Raw genomic sequence first — 23,277 nt, forward strand, 5'->3', positions numbered from 1 at the left:
CATCCTCACCAATGGAAATATTCCAAAACGCCTGGTGGATTGATACCATTAGAGGATACATATGTCATTTTGTGCCCACTCGTCTCTCGAATTCCACGTTTCTACAAAACACCACCGAACCCAACAACGCCATACTCTTATCAGTTCATCTCATCAAGACAAGAGACTGCTCCATCAATGGCGGCTACTTTTACAACCCAAGTACCATCTCTTTCATCCACCCCTCGTTCTGTATTTTTATTTCTTTTCACGTGGCAAAGTTAATCTGATTTTTTTCTCTTTGTTTTTCGCAGATAAATGTGGGCTCGGTATCGGGTCCACAAGCAAGCCTTTGTCAGACAAAAGTGTTGGGTGCTACGTTTAATGCAATCAAAATTCCCAAAAGGTTTGCTTTGACGTCCAACGCTTCTTCGGGCTCCTGTTTCTTATCCGGTTCGCTTCGCCCGGTTCCTCTAACTTCTTCCAACAAGAAACCCGGTTATCGTAGCTTGGTCCGTGCTAGTGCTGAGGTTAGGGTTTTGTTGTTTCTTATATTTTATTACATTTTCTCAATTAGCAAAATGTTCCCATGTTGAGAATTTGGAGTTTTGATATGGGTCTTTTATGTAATTTTATGAAATGGTAAAAGCCCTGATATTGAAGTCCATGATTTGGGGATTAGGGTTTACATGATAAGCAAAAGAAATTAGTATTGTGATAAGAAAACTGAAGTTTTTTATATGTTTTTGAGTTGGTTTCAGGAAGCCAGTTTACAATCAAAAGTTACCAACAAAGTGTTCTTTGACATAAGCATTGGGAATCCAGTAGGGAAGCTTGCTGGAAGAATTGTGATTGGATTGTATGGTGATGATGTGCCACAAACGGCTGAGAACTTCCGTGCTCTATGCACTGGTAGTTTTCTATGATTCTTATTTTAATGTTCAGTCCAGATTTTTCTTGTTTCTTTTTTCTTTTCCTTTTTATTTTTTTTTACCAGTTGGTCTGGTTTTTGTATTTATAATTTGATTTTAATTGTGTATCTGAGCAGGAGAGAAAGGCTTTGGCTACAAAGGTTCCACATTTCATCGTGTCATCAAAGATTTCATGATCCAAGGAGGCGACTTTGACAAAGGAAATGTGGGTTATCTCTTGCAGTTCTAGATTACATATTTAATTATTAAATTCTTGAAATGAAAAGCCGTATGCTTCTCCAAGTAGGTCTTAGTAGAGTGGCTTTTCGTCACACTAAGAAGGCATTGATGCCTTTTATCTTTTATGAGTTCTAAAATATCTGAAATAAAAGTAGGCATTTATATAGGTGTCAGCTTGAATAGGTCTCATATCTAAGATAATCAAGTTTCTAAGCTCATTATCCTTTTTGTGTTACCAATTCAATTCCCTTTAATACATGAAAATTAGAAATAAAGATAGGTCTATGCCCTGTTCATCTTTGGAGCATTTAGTGACCAGTGTGGTTACCTGTGAGCAATTAATATTATTGATCCCAAGAGCTATTTTTGACTTTTGGGTATTTTTTTTCTTATTGATGAAAATCGGTTTTCCTGGAATGCAAATATTTTGGGAAGATATTTGGTCTAAGGCTTTTTTTTTTTTTTTTTTGGTAAGGGTGGATATTGTTATTTTGATTGGTACAAGTTTCAATGATCTCTTTGACTCTTAAAACTTGTCCTTGTCACAAAATGGCTGCCATTTAGGGTAAACAAGATTAGAGTTAACTCCTGTTGACTTTGAATGGGGTAACAAATGTAGGTCTGTGTGGTTATTTGCATCAAGTGGTTATAATAATAAGTTTGAGAGTAAAAAGGTTGTTTGGGTTTAAGTTTATTTCAACATCGCCTTATAGTTTCTTTGGAAGGTGGAGTTGGCCATTGAAATTATAATGGACCCATTATAGCTACATGAATTTCTTCTCAACTTCATTCCCTCTTTGCTTAGTTGGAATTGTAAGAAGCTTAATGCCACCAGTGATAATGAGAATGACTATCACCTTTTAGGGCAAGAATGTGTAAAGTATCATTTTGTGGACAAAAAGAGTCTTAAAAGTGTTTGAATAATTAAGGGTTCATTTGTTCATTATTCTGATACTTTTTATAATAGTATTTTGAAAAAAGTTAATTGGATGGATATTACGATGTAAGATTTGAAAATTAACAAAAATACCCCCTATGTTTGTTTATTTATTAACACCCCTATAGTAAAATATTAAAATTTAACAAAAACACCTCCACCCACCCATTAAATACGGACAGCCGCCACCACCGCCGGAGTTGCCGTATCAGCGTATGACCGGCTGGATCTTGCCGATCGTGCGCCGATGTGATCTGGCCATTAACGGCCAGATCTGACTGCATTTGGTCGTCAACGACGGCCAAAGATACGGCCGTCGTTGATGATTTCTACGACCAAAGATTGGCCTTTTCCGGCCAGATCTATCGTGGATCTGGCCAAAAGGCTAGATCGACGCACTATTGACCAGATTTAGCCGGTAATGCGTCATTATACCATATTCCGGCCAGCTTTCGACAATGTGGCCAGAATCTGGTATAATGTGGGTTGCTGGGTTTTTTTGTAATTTTAAAAAAAAAATTAGGAGTGTTTAGTTAAATTAACAAATTTAGGGGGGTTAAAAAAAATTGAATAATATTTTCAGAATAAGCCAATTTTACTTTTTACTTTTTGGGAAAACCAAGAATACTATTTGGAAGAGTGTATCACACGGAGCCTAAGGATCCGTTTTTTTTTCTTTTAGAATAGTATTATATTCTGAATAGGATTTATCAAATAGGATAGCATTCTGAGAATGTGTTTGGTACATTTTCTGAAAATATTTGATTATTTTTAAAATATTTAGGATTTAATCAAATAAGATATTTGTTATTAGCTGAACAACCCCCTCCATCCCCCCCCCCAACCAAATAAAAGTTAATAAATTAATAAAAACACCTTCATCTACCCAACTAATTGCCGACAATTGGCTATCACTGTCGAACGGTGGCCAAAAGTCGTTGGAATGGCGACGACTGGCCAGATCCAGTCAGTCATGCGCTATTCCGACTACTTTCGTCCAACGGTGGCGGTCGGCTGCTGGCAATTAGTTGGGTGAGTGGGGGTGTGTTTGTTAATTTATAAACTTTTATTGAGAAATGTAATTGTTAGGGCTCTGTTTGATACACTTTTCCAAATATTATTCTGCGTTTTCCTAATAAAGTTAAACAGTAAAATTGGCTTATTCTCAAAATATTATTCTATATTATTCAATTTCTTTTAAACCCCCCTAAATTTGTTAATTTAACTAAACACCCCCAATTTTTTTTAAAAAAATTGCAAAAACACCCCAGCAACCCACATTTACCAGATTCAAGCCATCACTACCAGAAGCTGGCCGGAATCTGGTATAATGGCGCACTACCGGCCGAATCAAGCCAATAGTGCGTCGATCTAGCCTTTTCTAGCCAGATCCACTGTGGATCTAGCCAAAAAAGGCCAGATCTTTGGCCGTAGGCAGTGGTCAACGACAGTCGTATCTTTGGCTGTCGTTGATGACCAAATGCCGTCGATACGGCGATTTCGGCCACTTTCCAGCAGTGGTGGCCGGCTGTCCTTATTTAATGGGTGGGTTAGGAGTGTTTTTGTTAACTTTTAATATTTTATTATGGGGGTGTTTAGTAAATAAACAAACATATGAGGTATTTTTGTTAATTTCCAAATTCTACATCGTAATACCCATCCAATTTAACTTTTTTCAAAATATTATTCTAAAAAGTATCAAAATAATGAATCAAACGGACCCTAAATGTTTTGAGTTGAATAGAATATGATTGAATTTTGAATTAAATAAGTCAATATTAAAACAAATATGTATTTTACTGGATTGGATAAGATAATAGGATAGGATACAGTTTGAAAAGTTAAAAAAAAGCGGCGGGGGCGGGGGCGGGGGGGTGGTTTGGGGGTGTATATCAGAAAAGGGTAGCATGAACTCCTACTTCAAATGTTCGGAATGTCACCTGTAGAGTTGTAGGCCAACTCCTGAGGAGAAAAGTGCTCCTCTTGTGCCTGTCCATTTCAATAATGTTAATAGTATTCAAGTTCCTCATTTCTGAAGTTCATATTTGAAGTTTAATCTGAATTCTTGAAGCTAGTGCTTCTCTTGAGTTTCAATTGCTACTTGGGTGTTATATATCTGTTTCCATTTTCCCTGCTCCTTGAGTAGCAATGGATGCAAATAATTTGGATACCCTGCTGATTTTTAGGCATATTTCATCAACTTCAAGGGTGTCTTATGCAGTAGTTGCTTAATAATGAACCAAACGGACCCTAAATGTTTTGAGTTGAATAGAATATGATTGAATTTTGAATTAAATAAGTCAATATTAAAACAAATATGTATTTCACTGGATTGGATAAGATAATAGGATACAGTTTGAAAAGTTAAACAAAAGAAGTGGGGTGGGGGTGTTGGGGTGGGGTTGGGGTGTATATCAGAAAAGGGTAGCATGAACTCCTACTTCAAATGTTCGGAATGTCACCTGTAGAGTTGTAGGCCAACTCCTGAGGAGAAAAGTGCTCCTCGTGTGCCTGTCCATTTCAATAATGTTAATAGTATTCAAGTTCCTCATTTCTGAAGTTCATATTTGAAGTTTAATCTGAATTCTTGAAGCTAGTGCTTCTCTTGAGTTTCAATTGCTACTTGGGTGTTATATATCTGTTTCCATTTTCCCTGCTCCTTGAGTAGCAATGGATGCAAATAATTTGGATACCCTGCTGATTTTTAGGCATATTTCATCAACTTCAAGGGTGTCTTATGCAGTAGTTGCTTAATAATGAACCAAACGGACCCTAAATGTTTTGAGTTGAATAGAATATGATTGAATTTTGAATTAAATAAGTCAATATTAAAACAAATATGTATTTCACTGGATTGGATAAGATAATAGGATACAGTTTGAAAAGTTAAACAAAAGAAGTGGGGTGGGGGTGTTGGGGTGGGGTTGGGGTGTATATCAGAAAAGGGTAGCATGAACTCCTACTTCAAATGTTCGGAATGTCACCTGTAGAGTTGTAGGCCAACTCCTGAGGAGAAAAGTGCTCCTCGTGTGCCTGTCCATTTCAATAATGTTAATAGTATTCAAGTTCCTCATTTCTGAAGTTCATATTTGAAGTTTAATCTGAATTCTTGAAGCTAGTGCTTCTCTTGAGTTTCAATTGCTACTTGGGTGTTATATATCTGTTTCCATTTTCCCTGCTTCTTGAGTAGCAATGGATGCAAATAATTTGGATACCCTGCTGATTTTTAAGCATATTTCATCAACTTCAAGGGTGTCTTATGCAGTAGTTGCTTAATTTGCAAATACTTTATATTCGAGCCTTTTCTCCATTTCCATCTCCATATTATATGGTTGTCAAATATTGTTTGATTTGGCGAATTGTTAAACCAAATTTCCTTTGATTAATATGTATTTATCAGAAATTTAAAAAAATATGTGTATGTTACTGAATTTATCTTTTGTGCAGGTCATTAGCATTTGAGCTTGAGTTAGATCTGTAATGTTTCACTTTAACTTTGCTTCTGACTTGATCTGAGTACTAATCCCACGAAATTTGAAATATTTTTCAGGGCACTGGAGGAAAAAGTATATATGGTCGTACGTTTAAAGATGAGAATTTCAAATGTAAGTTGATCCTTCTCACATAACTTTGTGGCTGTTAAAACATACTTCTCAATAGAGCCCATGTAGGTTATATCCTTTTACTTCATGAGGAATTAAAAAGATGATGATGAGGACCATCTAGTTAAACGTCATATCTTTTTCATTCAATTTAAAAATTTTGTCTTCTAGTAGTGGATTTAATTTAAACAGCGATTATGGTTTGTGTGGGAATTATTGACTGGCACTTGAGGTCACCTGATATGGTCATTTCTTTTCTTCTATATCTATATAATCTGCACGTTTTCATTCTGAAGTGTATAATGTATTGCAGTGACACATACTGGACCAGGAATAGTTAGCATGGCAAATGCAGGCCCCAACACTAATGGAAGTCAATTTTTCATTTGCACTGTGAAGGTATATTGATTTATTTTCCAGTAAAAGGAAAAATTAAAAGTTAAAACTCTGCTGGTAATTTGTCAGTTAACAATCCATAAAATATATTCCAGAATGACCTTTTGAGAGGTTAGAGAAAGTGGCTGTGCTATCTTTAAACTGCATTTTGGAATAACTTTTTTATCCAAGAAGAATAGTGTTTGAATCCACTTGCCAAGTTATTATAGCTTGCTTGATAAAGTTTACGATCTACCTGCCTAATGAGAGTAGGATTAGTAAATATGTTTCTCACCCAAACTGTACCATTCTATTTTCTGGAGAAACAGATTTTCCTAGATAGGTAGTTCAGTGCTAATGTGAAAAGATATTCTTTTGATCTTTTCCCGTGGTCATCCTCCTTCCTGTGTTGGCCAAAATTAATATCTATTTGCTCTTCACGTTTTTTCTGAAAAATGCTGGTTTGACTGCTGTTATGAAATATGGTGTAGTTACATATCTTCTTGTGTTTAAATTACGAAAATCTCTGGGGGACTTTCTGCTAAAGAAATGCAAAGAGATATCACTAAAAGAATAGATTGTTGATTATTATGATATCAATTCCATGTGTACTTGTTTGTATATTTATAAAGCAAATTTTTGATGCTCATGGATTTTGGATTTCCGTCCAATTAACTAAAATTTTCTTGTACTTTCTTGATTTTGTTAATCATTGTGAAGTTGATACTTCAAAATTGATATATGTTTCATTGAATAATGATAATGAAAGCACCCTTATGACAGAGAACGTCATTAAGCTGGGTGGTTTGTGAAAGTTTCCACATTGTCCTTGGTGGATGACTTTAGCCAGTGAACAGTTTTGTTATGTAATGCATACATGAGATACTTGCTGTTTGACTAGATATATTGATATGTTTTTCATATTTTGGCACGTGACAGACACCATGGCTAGATCAGAGGCATGTTGTTTTTGGGCAAGTTTTGGAAGGCATGGATATTGTTAAGCTTATTGAGTCGCAAGAGACTGACAGAGGTGACCGTCCGAGTAAGAAAGTGGTCATTAGCGACTGTGGTGAGCTTCCGATGTCTGAAGTATGATGAGATCAATTCCAGTTTCTTTTGCTGCAGCTTTTAATTATTGGACTAGTCTATCCAGTTTAATGGGCCTCTATTGAATGAACCTGGAGCCATGTTTGAAAGTTCATTATGGTCCCTTGTATTCAGTAGATAAGCTTAAGTTACCGGGAGTTAAAAGTGATACTGGTAAGTTTTTACCAGCCAAATTGTTGAGGTGTATCAGTGGATATAATGGAGTTTCGTTTACTCAGTGAATCAGATTTTAATGTTTGATGTGAGTTTGAAAACAAATTCCTGCACTTCATCAATCTATGATGGCATTATTATGATTAGATTGGAATGATATCTTCTTCTGAATTCTGATGATGGATGACTCACTGGGCCTAAACTCTAATGATGGAAGCTTCTGCAATTGATGCTGTCAATCAAAATTCCAATTCCATAGCCTTCTAAAATTCCTGAACTCTTAACATGGTGTAATGATCAATCATTCATTATTAAATGATTTCATAGTTATGGCTTCTTTTTTTATAATATATTTTTCTATAACGACATAAACACTATTAATATAATATTAAAAGAAATGATGTCATAAATAAAAAGTTTTGGTTTGAGTTTTCACATCAATTACTCGCAGGATAATCATAAATTAGAATCCCCAATTGAAATAGAAAGTTCGGATACATGGTATTATTAGATAGGAAGTTCAAAAGTGGTCTTACTTTAGATTTATAGAAAGTGGAGTAATGGCCCTCAATGCTTGACCGCTATTGAGGGTGAAACTTGATTGAGTTAAAAATGGAGATATGCATCCACATTCAGCTTTATTTGGTGTATATCCTTTTAATTTATGTGATATTGATGTATATTTGGATAGGGTCTTTATCTTTTTTAATAATTGAAATATCTGATTTAGTTTATATACACTTCGGAAAAATTAACCCAATAAATTTTGATACCCCAATAAAGTGAGTATTTCATTTATAAGTTTAATAGTGTATTAATAATAGTTTAGTTAATAAAAATAATCCAAAAAGAAAAGACACAGAAGGTGTCCATAATCGTACGGCAGTTAAAGAAGATTCTCTGTGTGTGTTCCGATGTTTAATGTTATCAAATTTTAGAGTTAAGAGAATGACAAGACAGGTTAAAAACATCACGTGCCCCGAGGAGGATTCGATTCGATAGAATCCTAAGCACGTGACATTGTGGTGGACCATGTTACGTTACGTCAACATCCTATTCCTATCCCCCCAAGAAAAAATTAAACGGACTAACAACACCACCACCACCACCAGATAGTACACAACCCTGGTCCCCACCTGTACCTGGCGGCTTTCCTTTCCTCTTTTTGTGATCCCCATCTTGCCACGTGTTCTTTTATGTTAGCTGTCTTCACAACCTCTATAGAAACGACAACCAAACTCGAAAACGACGTTTCGTTTCTAGACGACGTGACGGGACCCCATTCAGATTCTGTCGGTGAAATCTATTTTACTTTTTTGGATTCATTTATATTATTGTCCTCATCATTACTATTAGAATTAATTGCTCCTTAATTAAATGATTAAGTGTATGATCTTTATACATAATGAATAGTGACTGTACCTAACTCAAAGCACTAGGCTCCACTTGAACAAAAATATCTTTGGATTTGGATAGAAACATGTCCAATTCTTTCACTAATTAATGAATCCAATCAACAAAGATTCAGCTTGAACAAGTCAATCTTGATGGCTCAATTATGTATTAGACAATAATATGGGATTGTGATTTCAGCCCACTTTATTAAAACTCATCATAATCACCTCATTAATCACGTTCTCAGGATCACTGAATCTTAGTTATCTAATTAACGTGAAGCAGAGAAAGAGGTTCAGTTCAAGTCCTGTCTGGAGAACCATTGTTGTCTGCTCTCTTCTGCTGAGCTAACATTAGATTATATAATAATAATATGCCAAAACCATATTGCTGATTTCAACTCAACAGATAGATTCCCAATTCAAGCACAGGCAAAACTGAAATACTCCAAAAAAAAAAGTATATAGAACTTTGCGTGACAATCTTGCATTCAAACATTTCCTTTATTTGGAGTGCGACATAAGCTTGAGAGGATTTTGATCCCAGTTCAAACAAGTTGATATATTCAGTCTAAAAAGGTCTGAAGCTTTGCGTGACATTCTTGTACACAAACTTTTCCTTTATTTAGATGCTGACAAAATGGTTGAGAGGATGTTAATCCCAATTCAGCAACCTCCAGCTGTATTGCATTACCTGTTTCTATGCCATGTGAGAACGCTTAAAGAGCTACAACTGACTGAGAATACGAAATGAAAATTCTACCAAGTAATAGAAGAGAGATGTATGTATTTACAATATCTTTCAAGACAAAAGAAAAGCAAATGCGAAATGTATTTACAGGAGCCTTTACAAAGTTGCAACAAGTTTGTGACCTGACTGAACCGAAGATTGTCAAGGGACTAACCTAAATGTTTTGCAATGTGGTTCTGAAGCACATTCTATGACTAAAGCAAACTAAACCAACATATACGGGCTCTGGCAACGTCTAGTTACCTAGTGAACTACTCCTGAACATGACTTTATCAAACCCAAGTTATAGAGGAACTTCTCTGACCTGCTTCTGAAGAGATTACCCAGAGAGAATCTTCCACTCTCCTGGGGTGGAGATTTTGAGTAAGCTTCATCCTTCACACGAAGTATAGTCTGGCCAATCTCTTGACGAACTGCTTCAATTGTTTCACTCTTCACGGGATTTCCTGATGTATCAATCACATAGAAAACATTCACAGCTTGGGAACCCCTGGTAGTAACCTCAGCTCGGGTGACTGAAAGACCGTTTTCTCTAAATATGCGAGTAACATCAGACAGAAGGCCAACTCTGTCTTCACAACAAAGTTCTAGACTTATACCCTGCATAACAAACAATGCAATGACATCAAACAGGGATTGGGCAGACAAGAAAGGGAAACTAAATTCTAAATTAAAATCTCCACATTGTCTGTACCTCAGAAGCTCGCCTCTTGATTGCAGCCTCCAAGCAATTTACTACCCTTTGTCTCTCTGCTTCAGAACTAATAGGGTTCCCATCCACATGTCTGATATAATATTCCTATCACACAAATAGTAAAGCCAATATTAACTTGAGATGCCCCAAATTGATACCTTTTGACATTCTCAATAACTTGGAACTTACTTAGGGAAACAAGGCAAAGTTTAAACTCAAACTAATTGGAAAAAGTCAATTAGAAATTGGAAAAGCAACTTGAGAGTTTTAAGGACAACCTGGTAAGCCTCTGGTCCTTCAGCTATAACGGTTGCATGGTATACCACATATTGCATATCTGTCAATGTGCACACTGAATCAAACAGTAGCTTAGGGCGGTCTGGGCACCTCAAGTTCACAACAGTATATCCCTTATCTGAAACATTTTCTACAGTTACAAGAGGTTTGCATCGCTCACTTGCTGAGCCAACTGTATCATTCATATCATAATCACGGTCAGCATACATCATTTGATGCAGCCTCCTTTCCTTATGAGTGGAACCCACAGAAACAGCAGTGTTGGCACTCCGCTTATCTCTATCTCCTTTGAGAACATATAAAAGAAGCTGTTTGATCTTAGCAAGTGTATCAGGATCGTCAATTGGCAATCCAGTAGCTTCACTAGTAATATAAACCACTGATGCCATTCTAGAATTATGGGTCCAGACTTCTGCAGCTACCACATTACATTTGAGGTCAGCAAGAACAGCAAAAACCTCTGAAAGCAACCCTGGTCGATCTCTTCCTGTCAGTTCAATGGTCGTGTGTTCTGGGGCAGCCTGAACACCCACAGACCTTCTCAAGGATCGGAAGCTTCGAGCCCTTGGTCCCAGTGACTGTAACACGTAAATTCAATCATTAACATCACATGGAAGACAAATGGATCCACAAATATTGTAGCTAAGACATCACACAGTAATTGAAACAGAAACTACTGTTTCTTCTCAGCCTGGTCCTTTAGTTATCTACTTCTTGATGCATCTGATCAAGGTCATTAATTTACAAGTCCTTCTTAGCTACAGCCTACTAGCAATTAAGTATGCAGTGACCGCTCTTAAGTACCGTATCTGTACCTATGTACAATTCAACCGCCATGTTTCTTTCCCCAGCATTTAAGCACCTCAACAAAGGCTTTATGAACGCTGTTTTCTGACCTCTTTATGACTTTCTCTCTCTTTTTTAGAAGGGAGTCTGTCACGGCTTTAGAACGATGTATAGCAATTTTTTTAGAATGAATGTGATCAAACCAATCTCTGTTCTAGGTTTAAATTGAGAACTAAAATAAGAAAGAAGAGTATAAAACTGTACAACTAATACGGGCAAAGATTGATTCCATAATGGTTGCGGAAAATAGTTAAAACCGATGGAATCTACTCTGAGGTGTCCTTTTGACATCATAAGTTTGTTCAAACAAATAAAAAACTCTAAAGTGTCTGTCAATAAACAATAAAATCAAAATTATATTCTCAATTCCACTCCAACTTGGATCTGTGTAATTATCTTTCAAAAAAATTGTTAGTTACAAGTAATCAAGGTTTCTGCAGATCTACCTGTTGAATTCTTTCGGCCACATCATCCTCAGAGAGCTTGTTCCCATGCTGATCTGTAACATGAAACACTGCAAAGAACAATGAAATTAATCCCAACTCATACAACAACAAAAAAAAAAAACAGAAATTTATAAGGCTAAGCCTTTGAGAATCAAAAGCTAACCATCCATGAACCACTCCCCATCTGAAGCAATGTAAGCTCGACGAATTATGAGATCCATATCATTCAAAACCTGAACAACCTCTAACAAACTTCCACGCTTATTTGCACTATCAACCTGAAAAAACATTAGAAAGAAAAAAACATCAAACAAAAATCGTCAAGAATTTGCTTGTAATATATAACCAGAGAATTCCATATAATTCAAGCAAGCACCTTTATCAAAGTAGTCTTCCTGCTTGAGGTGTTATCAACAGCGACTCTGCAAATCCCACATCACCAAGAAACAAAATCACGTATCTTTAAAGCCAAAACCTTTCAAGCGCCACCATTTCAGCTCAAGAAAAGGAAAATTTTTACGAAAAACAAACAAAAAGAAGCCAACTTTCATACAACAAAAAAAATGGAACCAAATTAACAAGAAAGAATAAAGAAGAAAAGATACCTTGGAGGGTTCATTCGAAGCACAAGCTTCTTAAACTCATCATCAACGCTAAGAGATGAAGTCCAGCAATCCATTTTTCAAAGAAGAAACTAAAGATTAAGAATTGAAGAAGCAAAAGTGAGGAAAGGTTATAGAAAAAACTAGAAATGGGGCTATCTGAGTTGTGTGTTTGTGAATTTAATTCTGGTTTTGTGGTGTTGTGTTGTGTGTTTGTTGGGTGGTGGTGGCTCTTGAGCTGGACGAAGAGTTTTGGAGGGACATAACATAACACACAACATAACCCAACATCTAACAGACAATAACAAAATACTTATAAATACATCGCAAATACTTGAAAAATAAATTAAAACAAAATCTAATATTAAAAATAAAAAGGAAGTAGTGGAGATGGCCCTATCATCTGGGTTTATCGCTGGCTTAAGTGGGTCCTACCCTTTTGCCTTCTCCTCTCCTGGTCCTCTTTCTTAGGTCTTTGTGATGTGCTGTTGGGTGCTCTTCACAAGGCGGCTGCCTCTACTCTATAGTCTATATGCTTCTTTCACTAACACGGAAGCTGTTAAAGCCACCCCCTTTTTTTTATAGGCAGGCTTTATTTATAACAGACAATATAATTCAACCCCTTCTTTGATTCTAATTAAAATTGAAGAAGTTTGAGAGGCATTGGCATTGGCAATGGCAATGTGGTGGCACAGAAAAGAGAGAAGATTAGCTTTTTTTTTTTTTTTTTTTTATCTGCAGGATTTGCTGTGCTTTAGGGAACCCCTTTGGCTTAAAGGGAAGTCCATCTAATTGTAATGGATATGATTCATGAATTGAAAATCTAGCTGGATTTGGTTGTGCTTTCGGGATATTGAAGGAAGCTATAGATCTCATTCATTTGCTTTCCATATCTAGTACGATTCTGCTAAGCTGTATACGATTTTTGACCATCTTTTTTTTAAATCTACAGATTTGATCTGTTTGGGTACTTGTGGAATACAATCACCTCACCCTCCTACATTATTATTATTATTATTCCTCTTTATTCAATTTAAATAAATCAAGAAATCCCGAGTTGAAAAAACGATGTACATCTTTATGAGAAGATTCCAACACTAAACAAATCCCCATAACCATAATATTATTATTGTCTTTAATTTATATCCTCGTCAATGCTTGTACACGCCTATCCTTCTCATTTCCAACTTTATTTGGTTAGAATAATAATTACACCCTCAATTTACACCTTTTTTATTATTATATGATTAATTTTTAGTTAATGCGGCCCTTTTTTTTTTTTAATATTTAATTTTAAATTAATATGATTAGTTGTTAATTAGTGTACAATCATCACTTTAAACAATTAAACTCGTGCCATTATCTCTTCCATCGAAAAGATAAGAAGATGATATATCCATTGCTGGGTTTTAGGAGATGGCTGTTACATTGACTTTAAAATTAGTATTTTGATTCAAAATTTATTGGATAATATCATTTGTAGATAGATTTTTATTGAAGATAAATTTTAAGATTTTAGAGTGAAGGAGAAGGAGAAGGAGAAGGAGAAGGAGGCATGTGGATGATCTGGTGGGTGTGAGTTGTACAGTAAAAAGGTTGGCAGGTGGGTTAGAGTTAGATGATCATAACCACCCATCAACATCACATCAAAGGTGGAGATGGGGAATTTAAGTATGTAAAAATGGGAAAAGTTTGACCAAATTTTAAACAATGAGAATGAAAACCCAGCCTCATTAAATGCCCACTTCCCATAACTACTTGTCCTCCACATCAGACCCACATGCACCCACTCAGACTTTGGCACCACCACCACCGCACATGACATTTCCCTTTTTCAAAATTAAAAAAAAAAAGGGGGACACAGAAAGTGTCCGTACCACGACCTAAAGGGAAGAACATGTGAAAGAGGGTGAAATTGCACATGGTGAAAGCATGGGATTGCCGAATTTTGTTTCTGTCCAACATTGTTGCTCCTTGTTTTATTTTTTACCATTTTTAAGTAACCCATTTCATGCTTATTTTTGGTAAAACTCCTATTTTTTTTTTTTATTTTACTTTTCACTATCATTTTTTTTATGTTTAAACTATCCTCACATCACATCTTCTTGCTAACTCAAATCCATTCCAACCTTTTCAATCCGCTCCGATCTATCGGCACATCCCATCAATATTTTGGATCTTCCGGTCTAATAAGATTTATTGAAAAAGTCAGCATCAAACATACTCTAATTATAAAGAAGCTCTATCTTTTTTTTTTTTTTTTTTTTTAAATGATTAAGTGTCCAATTAGTTTGCGTGTAACATAATTAATTCTTCGGAATCTTAGAACTATCAATCGGATAAGAGTTTTAGTGACCACCTTTATTAAATGAGAGACCGTGTTAGATCTCCTTCTTATTCTTTTACTATATCAGAGACTCAAACCTAAAAGATTATCTTAGATCATTCTTTGCTCTTATCAAATTACCCAATAAGCCGAACCGGACATATGGCAGTATATTAGTAGACCATCTTCCTTCTATTCTTATTAATTTCAATATCTTAAATAAAATAAATTAGTCTAACTCTGTCTAAGCTGACTTTCGTCAAACAGTTGGAATACATTGAAACCGCGTACAGTTGGAACACATTGAAACAGAGTGCAAAGGGACATGTGTATCTCAAGATTCAAGAAATCTTGATTGGTGTCTGCTTCCGTAATGAAATTGGATCGAACCCAATAATTCAATTCATGTTGATGTGGTCCAGACAGAACTAGAACTCACTCCTCCACTGGACCACTTTCTATACCAAATTGCCCACTTCTTGAAGATGGAATTTCCCCAACTTCCTCAAAATATGTTTATATTCTCACCTACAATTAATATGATGCCATCGTCCATATAGTTCAAGTATTTTTCAGTTTCTTTTCATTCCTTCAACATTATCAATCACATTCACAGCTTGCTGATACCCAGCCCAATGCATGTCACGCTTCCAATGTACTGTTGCCCATGCAATATGTGTTGCTTTTAGATGGTCTTGGCATTATACAGAATTTTGGGTCTGGGCCGNTTTATATTCTCACCTACAATTAATATGATGCCATCGTCCATATGGTTCAAGTATTTTTCAGTTTCTTTTCATTCCTTCAACATTATCAATCACATTCACAGCTTGCTGCTACCCAGCCCAATGCATGTCACGCATCCAATGTATTCATTTCAGTTGTCTTGTACTGTTGCCCATGCAATATGTGTTGCTTTTAGCTGGTCTTGGCATTTACAGAATTTTGGGTCTGGGCCGTATTGACAGGTTTAAAGATCAGACCCAGTTCATACTTATGAAATAGCTCAATCGGGTTCTCTATATAGTATATAGACACATTTGCTTTCTCTTATGGAGGGTTAGGCTAGAGTAATAAAATTCTTGAGGCAAATTCTTAGTTTGTGATTAAATGTAGTTAGATGGACTTCATGAGAAATTAAAGTTAATTGTTTTTAATGGGCAAAAGCCTAATGGAACAGTGCCGTGTGAAGGTAAAAGGCCCACAAAATCTTGAATTTCAAACCTGATGGATTTATGGAATAAGCAAGGACTATGTATCAATACTCGCAATAATACAAAGGATGCAAGCATGGTTGGAAATGATTAGACGTAAAGGGCCTCTTGGTGGCTTTTTAAGTCTGCAGTCAAATCACATTAGGATTAACTACTTGATCTTGAGTTTGATCTTGAGTTTGTGTTCGGACTAGTTTGTACGTATTTCAATTAATCCTCTAAAGTCTTAAAGTTGATAGTCAGATAAATCTCCTCAATAGTCATCCCTATTAGCAACCCAGATAGATCAAACTCAGGACCTCTTAAATAATACATTCAAGAAATCTAGTTGACCAGTGGGCCATCCAATGGTGGTTGATCTTGAGTTTTGCAAGCATTATTGGAAATGATTAGACGTAAAGGGCCTCTAGCTGGGTTTTTAAGTCTGCAGTCAAATCATATTAGGATTAACTACTTGATCTTGAGTTTGTGTCCGGACTAGTTTGCATGTATTTCAACTAATCCTCTAAAGCCTTAAAGTTGACAGTCAGATAAATCCCCTCAATAGTCATTCCTATTAGCAACCCAGATAGATCAAACTCATGACCTCTTAAATAATACATTCAAGAAATCTAGTTGACCAGTGGGCCATCCAATGGTGGTTGATCTTGAGTTTTGTTACTTCCCGAGCTTTTCAATGGGCTTTTTTCCAAGATGAAGCATTAGAAAACGGGAAAAATTTGAGGATAGCTATATACTGAAATATTTTAAAGATTTTGTATTGAAAGCACCCTGCCATTTATTTAACCAAGAGAGTAAACATTGACAGCGGAATCAAGTGATTCAGTTCACAAGGCAGGCAAGGATTTTAGTAAGAATAGGAGTGAAGTTTTTGAAGCAACAGTTGGCCCTATGTGAGCTAATCAAGGCCGAAAACAGGCGAAGAATGAGAGGAATTCAAGTTGTCAATTCCAACCTGGTGGTTAATTATAGACTTTTTGCTGAGAATGAATGCTTAATCTTAAAGGAATAAAGGAAAGATTACAAGTGAACCGACTGATTTATAGCCATTGATTAATCTGTAAGAAGCATTTCAAGCTGTCAAAGTTGATTTGGCAACACCCCCACCTTAGACAGACTTAATCTCAACAACAGATAAGTTCGAGAAAACCCACTTTAATTTTCACGATTTATCTTAAAACTGGATACAAATATGTCACTAGTGGCAACCACCAAAATAGTTAATGAATTTTCCTGCATGATGCATATACTAATACAAATTCTAAATTTAATAATATCAATGAGAAACAAAACAAATGAACTGGTGTACTGAGATTTTCTTCACGGAATCTGTCTTAATAGAAACAAATAAAATCTTTTGCAGGCTAAAAGAGATTCATCAAGTAATAAAAAAAAGTGTTCATCCCATGAATAAAAGAAGACAAAAACGTTAAAAAGCTGGAGATATCCAGGAGAGCATGCATATAATTGAAACACAGACAAATATTACATCGCAAACCTTATGTAAGTATTTTTTGAGCTGCTTTGATGGAAAACTATGCTTCAGAATCCATACTTGCTCGCCTGTAAACCCCGGCATGGATATAGAACTCCCAAGTTCACTTTCAGAAACAAATAAACACTCCATTCAAATATGCATATTGCTATGTATAACACAATTACAATCTCAAGAATCTGTAGCTAACAAACTCAAATCAAACCTTCAAGCCACTGTTCTCTTAATAATTCATCTCGCATATAACAAACTTTCTCTTAAGGAACTAGAGTAAGTTTTGATGTTATAACTCAGTTCATAAGGGCTAAAGTAGCCTACTTTCTTTAAAGTCTTGACTCCAACTTCATGTCTGCAACGAGAAATATGAGAGACTAAAAGCTTCTGAACTATGCTACTCATTTCTGACCAAAATTTTGTTTCACAACTCTTCTATCTTAATCAACCTACTCTCTTGATCCTTGAGAGTCATCTTTTTCAGGATGTTGCTGGTGCTGTTGCAGATTCAAAGATCCTGAACCGTTTCTGTGGTTCCCCATATGTTGATAAAACTGGCTAAGAGCTTGAGAATTCAACATCCCAACATGCCCATCCTGCGAGAGACCAAGCTCCAAGCCTGGAACTTGTTGGTGAGCACCACTCAACATGGAGGAAAAACTCATTAAACCCATATTCATATTTGGAAATTCAACTCCATGGAACCCGAACTTCGACATGGTATTCAAGTTTTCGCTTCCAAAACTTGATGCTAACTGCCCAGAATTTTGAACAAACCCTGAGCCAATTCCATTTATAGTTGGCCATACCCCACTTGCTAAATGAGACCTTCCTAAATTTGCACTCATGGATGTCCAGTTGGCCCTATTCACGGACCCAGCATCTGACCTCAGCCCCTCTATCTTTGTGTGCAAACCTGCTGAAAAAGAGGTCCCCTGTTGGGAAACAGAGGCCTCAGCAGCTGCAAGCATGGAAGCTGGAATAGTACCAGTACCAGTAGCAGCAATAATAGATGGTTCAGATTGTTGTAACAGCCATTGAATTGTCTCTCCGTCAGATTTATGACCCAATTCTCTGGTCAATTGAAAAATCCTGGCGGCACATAAAGCTGGCATCCTGATTCTTCTTCCTCTACCATCAACTTTTTTGTGTCTATCTTTGTTAGAGCTTCTTTTTGGAGCTAGCTTCTTTGAACTATCATCTTTGTTTGCAATCATGATTTGGAAGTCTTTGATCTCCCCAGGTTTGTTGTTCTCTGCCATGTTTGCCTTTTGGGGAAGACTCTTGAAGGTGGGTACCTCTTGTGGATGGTGATTTTCAGGCCTTGGATTCCATGGGAACAAGGAAAAAAAATAGGGCCCTTCTTTTGATTGGTAAAGGTAACCTCAAAAGGACTTGCTTTCTTGACCTTTCAATGCAAGTGTCAACGTATTGGCTTCATGTTCAAATTTGGAACCACGAAGTTTCAACTTAAAGTTACCACTCAATCATTTAAGTTAATTATAGATTTATAGGAACTGACATCTCACTATTGTTTTGTAAGAAAGTTCAAAAAAGTAAAAAAAAAAAATGAAGAAGCACTAAATAAATCTATATTTCATACTGAACTCCACACATTCCACTGCTAATTTAACTCAGGAAGCTGATACTGAAAATTACAGCAATCAAATCATGCGTGTATTGTGCCTCAAATTAGTGACGTGTTTTGCTAATGGATTATAATTATTTGTCAGCATTTGTGAGGCAATTGGGTTCACTATTTTATACCAGAAGATGATAAAGATAATGGGTCTAATCACCTTGAGATATTAAGTAATGGCCACGGGTGGGTCCTTGAAAAGAGGATTACACGAGATATAATTCCACTTATTTTCTTTCTTATTTGGAACCAATCATGAAACATGGGTTACTCAGACACTCCAATCTTCTTGATAAGTAAAAATATGATTCAATATGCTGTATGGCACAGGGGAAAACAACAGTGTTTTTTTTTTTTTCCTCCTATGTTGGGCGTGCACCACATTCTTAATAGTTCCAGCAAATTTTACATGATTATAACAGTAAATATTTTATGTTGAGCACTGTAAAATCTCTCAAAAATGCAACAGTTTGAGGTGCATGTGAGGTTCATTAACAGTTGTGGGAATGAGTTATGAAGAAGGGCAGGTGAGAGTTGAGACCAATCACCAATATAAGTATGTTAAATCCTTTCAATGCTTTCATGAGTGTTTCCCTCCTTGTAGACACAGGAGGGTCCCTTGAAAAGTTTGTTATTGACATTTCACCCTACATCACTTGAATTTGAAGATTTGCACCGATATTTGGTAGGTTTGAAATTGAAGACATGAATGATATTTCACAATTAGAGGGTCTAAAATTCTTCATTTTTCTGAAAGCATCATTTTCTTTCTCATACAAATTCCTTGATTGGTTTGAGTTCTCATCAAAACACCATTCAAACCAATTAATTGCCAAAACTGCACCGCCTCTTCTATGTAATCCTCAAGCTTTCATGATTGCTAAAGGGTTTTCTACAAGTTGCTAAGTGTTAGTAATCAAACTTGTACTTTTATCACCTCTCTAGTCAATATTTGTTTGCTGTAATCACTAACCCCATCCAACTTTCCTTCCTCAAATCACAACAACACAATCCTTATCTTTTACACTGATGACTTTACTAAACCCAAAAAAGAATAAAAAATGGTAATATATCACTTCTCATTTCATTTTCAGAGTCTATTTAAGATAAAATACTGCAACTGTTCAAGACCTTATGTGTTAAGATTAACAGCACAACAGGGCTTAATTTAAACAACAACCCATTATAATTATAATATTGGTAAGCAGTAATCTATAAAGATTCTCAAGCTTTAGACCTTTAGTTTTCTTTATGTATTATTTCCAGGCAATCAAAATCAAACCAACTTCGTTTCTCTCGCACAAAAATACAACATTGATCACAGCACACATGGTTGTCTCTTGGTTGATTTACAGCAAGTGGGTAATGAGTGATTGATTTTAACTATCTGGATGCTCGTGTACGGTTATGGAATCGGACAAAAAGCTGACGCTGGAATTTTCAGAATATAAACAGAAACCGTAAATGGTTTATCATATTTTGCTTATGGAACCACTTTGTTTACTGCTCAAAGCCTGGTAGCCATCAAAATGAAAGACATCCAAACAGCAAAACTATTTTTATGTTACTACTAGCCCCTCATGTGGATTCTGAAAAAGCTGAGGTTGAGGCCCCAGCGTGATGGAGCTTGTAATATTCAACTAAATTTGCTGACTTCTATTTCGATTCATTATACACAAAACAAGAAAAACAAAAAAAACAAAAAAAAAAAACAGTCGTTTTCTGAGGTACTTTCAGACTGCAAATAGATGGGGTTAGGCAGTTGTTGGATGTATGACATTAGTACACAAGCACAATTTGAAAAATGAACAAAACGAGTTCAGCTAGCATGTTTCTAGATGATCAAAAAGCCATTCTAGAAGTACATTTTATTTAGATTTTATGCCCAGTTTACACCATTTTATTGAGAATAAAGATTTATCACTGTACTCGAATCACACTTCAACCAAAGCACAGACAACTAGTCCCCATGTAGCAAGAAGCGCTCATAAATTTTTCCTTTAGGATCTTCTTGCAAGCAGCTGTGCATGCTTCGATAGTGCATGGGTTCATTATGATTCCGATTACTGCCTCTGCTGTGCTAGGATTGGTGGCCATGAAGATTAAGCCCACAAGAATTAACACCATAAACCACTGCAGACTTGGTCTACCTTCCATTGAAGAACAAAGAAAGCTTGATTTTTCTCTTGTTCTTGATAGAAATTTGAGTGATCTATTGTNCAAATTCCTTGATTGGTTTGAGTTCTCATCAAAACACCATTCAAACCAATTAATTGCCAAAACTGCACCGCCTCTTCTATGTAATCCTCAAGCTTTCATGATTGCTAAAGGGTTTTCTACAAGTTGCTAATTGTTAGTAATCAAACTTGTACTTTTATCACCTCTCTAGTCAATATTTGTTTGCTGTAATCACTAACCCCATCCAACTTTCCTTCCTCAAATCACAACAACACAATCCTTATCTTTTACACTGATGACTTTACTAAACCCAAAAAAGAATAAAAAATGGTAATATATCACTTCTCATTTCATTTTCAGAGTCCATTTAAGATAAAATACTGCAACTGTTCAAGACCTTATGTGTTAAGATTAACAGCACAACAGGGCTTAATTTAAACAACAACCCATTATAATTATAATATTGGTAAGCAGTAATCTATAAAGATTCTCAAGCTTTAGACCTTTAGTTTTCTTTATGTATTATTTCCAGGCAATCAAAATCAAACCAACTTCGTTTCTCTCGCACAAAAATACAACATTGATCACAGCACACATGGTTGTCTCTTGGTTGATTTACAGCAAGTGGGTAATGAGTGATTGATTTTAACTATCTGGATGCTCGTGTACGGTTATGGAATCGGACAAAAAGCTGACGCTGGAATTTTCAGAATATAAACAGAAACCGTAAATGGTTTATCATATTTTGCTTATGGAACCACTTTGTTTACTGCTCAAAGCCTGGTAGCCATCAAAATGAAAGACATCCAAACAGCAAAACTATTTTTATGTTACTACTAGCCCCTCATGTGGATTCTGAAAAAGCTGAGGTTGAGGCCCCAGCGTGATGGAGCTTGTAATATTCAACTAAATTTGCTGACTTCTATTTCGATTCATTATACACAAAACAAGAAAAACAAAAAAAACAAAAAAAAAAAACAGTCGTTTTCTGAGGTACTTTCAGACTGCAAATAGATGGGGTTAGGCAGTTGTTGGATGTATGACATTAGTACACAAGCACAATTTGAAAAATGAACAAAACGAGCTCAGCTAGCATGTTTCTAGATGATCAAAAAGCCATTCTAGAAGTACATTTTATTTAGATTTTATGCCCAGTTTAGTTTACACCATTTTGTTGAGAATAAAGATGTATCACTGTACTCGAATCACACTTCAACCAAAGCACAGACAACTAGTCCTCTTGTAGCAAGAAGCGCTCATAAATTTTTCCTTTAGGATCTTCTTGCAAGCTGCTGTGCATGCTTCGATAGTGCATGGGTTCATTATGATTCCGATTACTGCCTCTACTGTGCTAGGATTGGTGGCCATGAAGATTAAGCCCACAAGAATTAACACCATAAACCACTGCAGACTTGGTCTACCTTCCATTGAAAAACAAAGAAAGCTTGATTTTTCTCTTGTTCTTGATAGAAATTTGAGTGATCTATGGTAATTGGTCATCAAGATAAAACTTACAATAAGAGACATGTGAGAAAAAGGAAAGAAAAAGGACTAAGATATCTGTGGATTATCTTATGATCTATTTTTTGAGCTGTATTTGTATGTAATTGATGATCCATTACCATCCTGGGTAAATTTTAAATTTTTACTATATTTTACTGTAAATGAATGATTCTGTTACATATCATGAATATTACAAAAAGTCAACGACTTTTTCCCACCCAAGGTTTGGTTTAATGACACTTTCCCACCTACAAAATTTCAAAATACCATTTTCTCACACAAAGTTAAATATTCTGATTCTCTTCGTTATCACCATTTGAACCTCTGGTCTCTTCTCTACAAAACTCCTCTCACTCCAACACTTGATTTCTCACCGATTGCCGGCCATCGCAAAGCTAGGGTTCATGTTCTTAGTTGATTTCCAGTTGATTCTAGCAGCGAATATTCAATCGGTTTCAACTATTCAATCCACCGGCCTCTAATTTATAAAACTCCTCTAACCTTGACTCCTGGTAACTCATCGAACGTTAGTTGAGAAACTGAAATGTATTTTGAGTATTAACAGAATATAAACTTTGGGTGGAAAAATGG

The 23,277-nt window shown here is 35.9% G+C and overlaps 3 protein-coding genes across 3 annotated transcripts; 1 reads left to right on the forward strand and 2 right to left on the reverse strand.

Moving 5' to 3' along the window:
- Nucleotides 1–146: 146 nt before the first annotated feature.
- Nucleotides 147–7,453, forward strand: LOC116131243 (photosynthetic NDH subunit of lumenal location 5, chloroplastic-like). The gene is made up of 7 exons (XM_031416893.1): nucleotides 147–201; nucleotides 294–509; nucleotides 741–891; nucleotides 1,028–1,116; nucleotides 5,618–5,672; nucleotides 5,983–6,068; nucleotides 6,984–7,453. The coding sequence occupies exons 1-7, from the start codon at nucleotides 178–180 to the stop codon at nucleotides 7,140–7,142; spliced, it is 780 nt and encodes a 259-aa protein (XP_031272753.1). The 5' UTR covers nucleotides 147–177; the 3' UTR covers nucleotides 7,143–7,453.
- A 2,035-nt stretch (nucleotides 7,454–9,488) lies between these two features.
- LOC116131253 (ACT domain-containing protein ACR4-like) lies at nucleotides 9,489–12,669 on the reverse strand. The gene is made up of 7 exons (XM_031416914.1): nucleotides 12,341–12,669; nucleotides 12,112–12,157; nucleotides 11,899–12,013; nucleotides 11,736–11,803; nucleotides 10,425–11,021; nucleotides 10,147–10,251; nucleotides 9,489–10,052 (listed from the first exon to the last, which is right to left on the reverse strand). The coding sequence occupies exons 1-7, from the start codon at nucleotides 12,412–12,414 to the stop codon at nucleotides 9,696–9,698; spliced, it is 1,362 nt and encodes a 453-aa protein (XP_031272774.1). The 5' UTR covers nucleotides 12,415–12,669; the 3' UTR covers nucleotides 9,489–9,695.
- A 4,501-nt stretch (nucleotides 12,670–17,170) lies between these two features.
- On the reverse strand, nucleotides 17,171–18,833 carry LOC116131259 (transcription factor TCP20-like). The gene has a single exon (XM_031416920.1). The coding sequence runs from the start codon at nucleotides 18,626–18,628 to the stop codon at nucleotides 17,816–17,818; it is 813 nt and encodes a 270-aa protein (XP_031272780.1). The 5' UTR covers nucleotides 18,629–18,833; the 3' UTR covers nucleotides 17,171–17,815.
- Between the last annotated feature and the right edge of the window lie 4,444 nt (nucleotides 18,834–23,277).

The sequence above is a fragment of the Pistacia vera genome, unplaced genomic scaffold, assembly GCF_008641045.1.
Source record: "Pistacia vera cultivar Batoury unplaced genomic scaffold, PisVer_v2 Contig230, whole genome shotgun sequence".
NCBI lineage: Eukaryota > Viridiplantae > Streptophyta > Magnoliopsida > Sapindales > Anacardiaceae > Pistacia > Pistacia vera.

Coding starts and splice junctions, on each gene's coding strand:
- LOC116131243 (XM_031416893.1), top strand. CDS start 178: ATGGCGGCTACTTTTACAACCCAA. Junction 202..293: donor CGGCTACTTTTACAACCCAA/GTACCATCTCTT, acceptor TGTTTTTCGCAG/ATAAATGTGGGCTCGGTATC. Junction 1,117..5,617: donor GCGACTTTGACAAAGGAAAT/GTGGGTTATCTC, acceptor AATATTTTTCAG/GGCACTGGAGGAAAAAGTAT.
- LOC116131253 (XM_031416914.1), bottom strand. CDS start 12,414: ATGGATTGCTGGACTTCATCTCTTAGCGTTGATGATGAGTTTAAGAAG. Junction 12,158..12,340: donor CTTCGAATGAACCCTCCAAG/GTATCTTTTCTT, acceptor TGGGATTTGCAG/AGTCGCTGTTGATAACACCT. Junction 12,014..12,111: donor GGAAGACTACTTTGATAAAG/GTGCTTGCTTGA, acceptor ATGTTTTTTCAG/GTTGATAGTGCAAATAAGCG.
- LOC116131259 (XM_031416920.1), bottom strand. CDS start 18,628: ATGGCAGAGAACAACAAACCTGGGGAGATCAAAGACTTCCAAATCATG.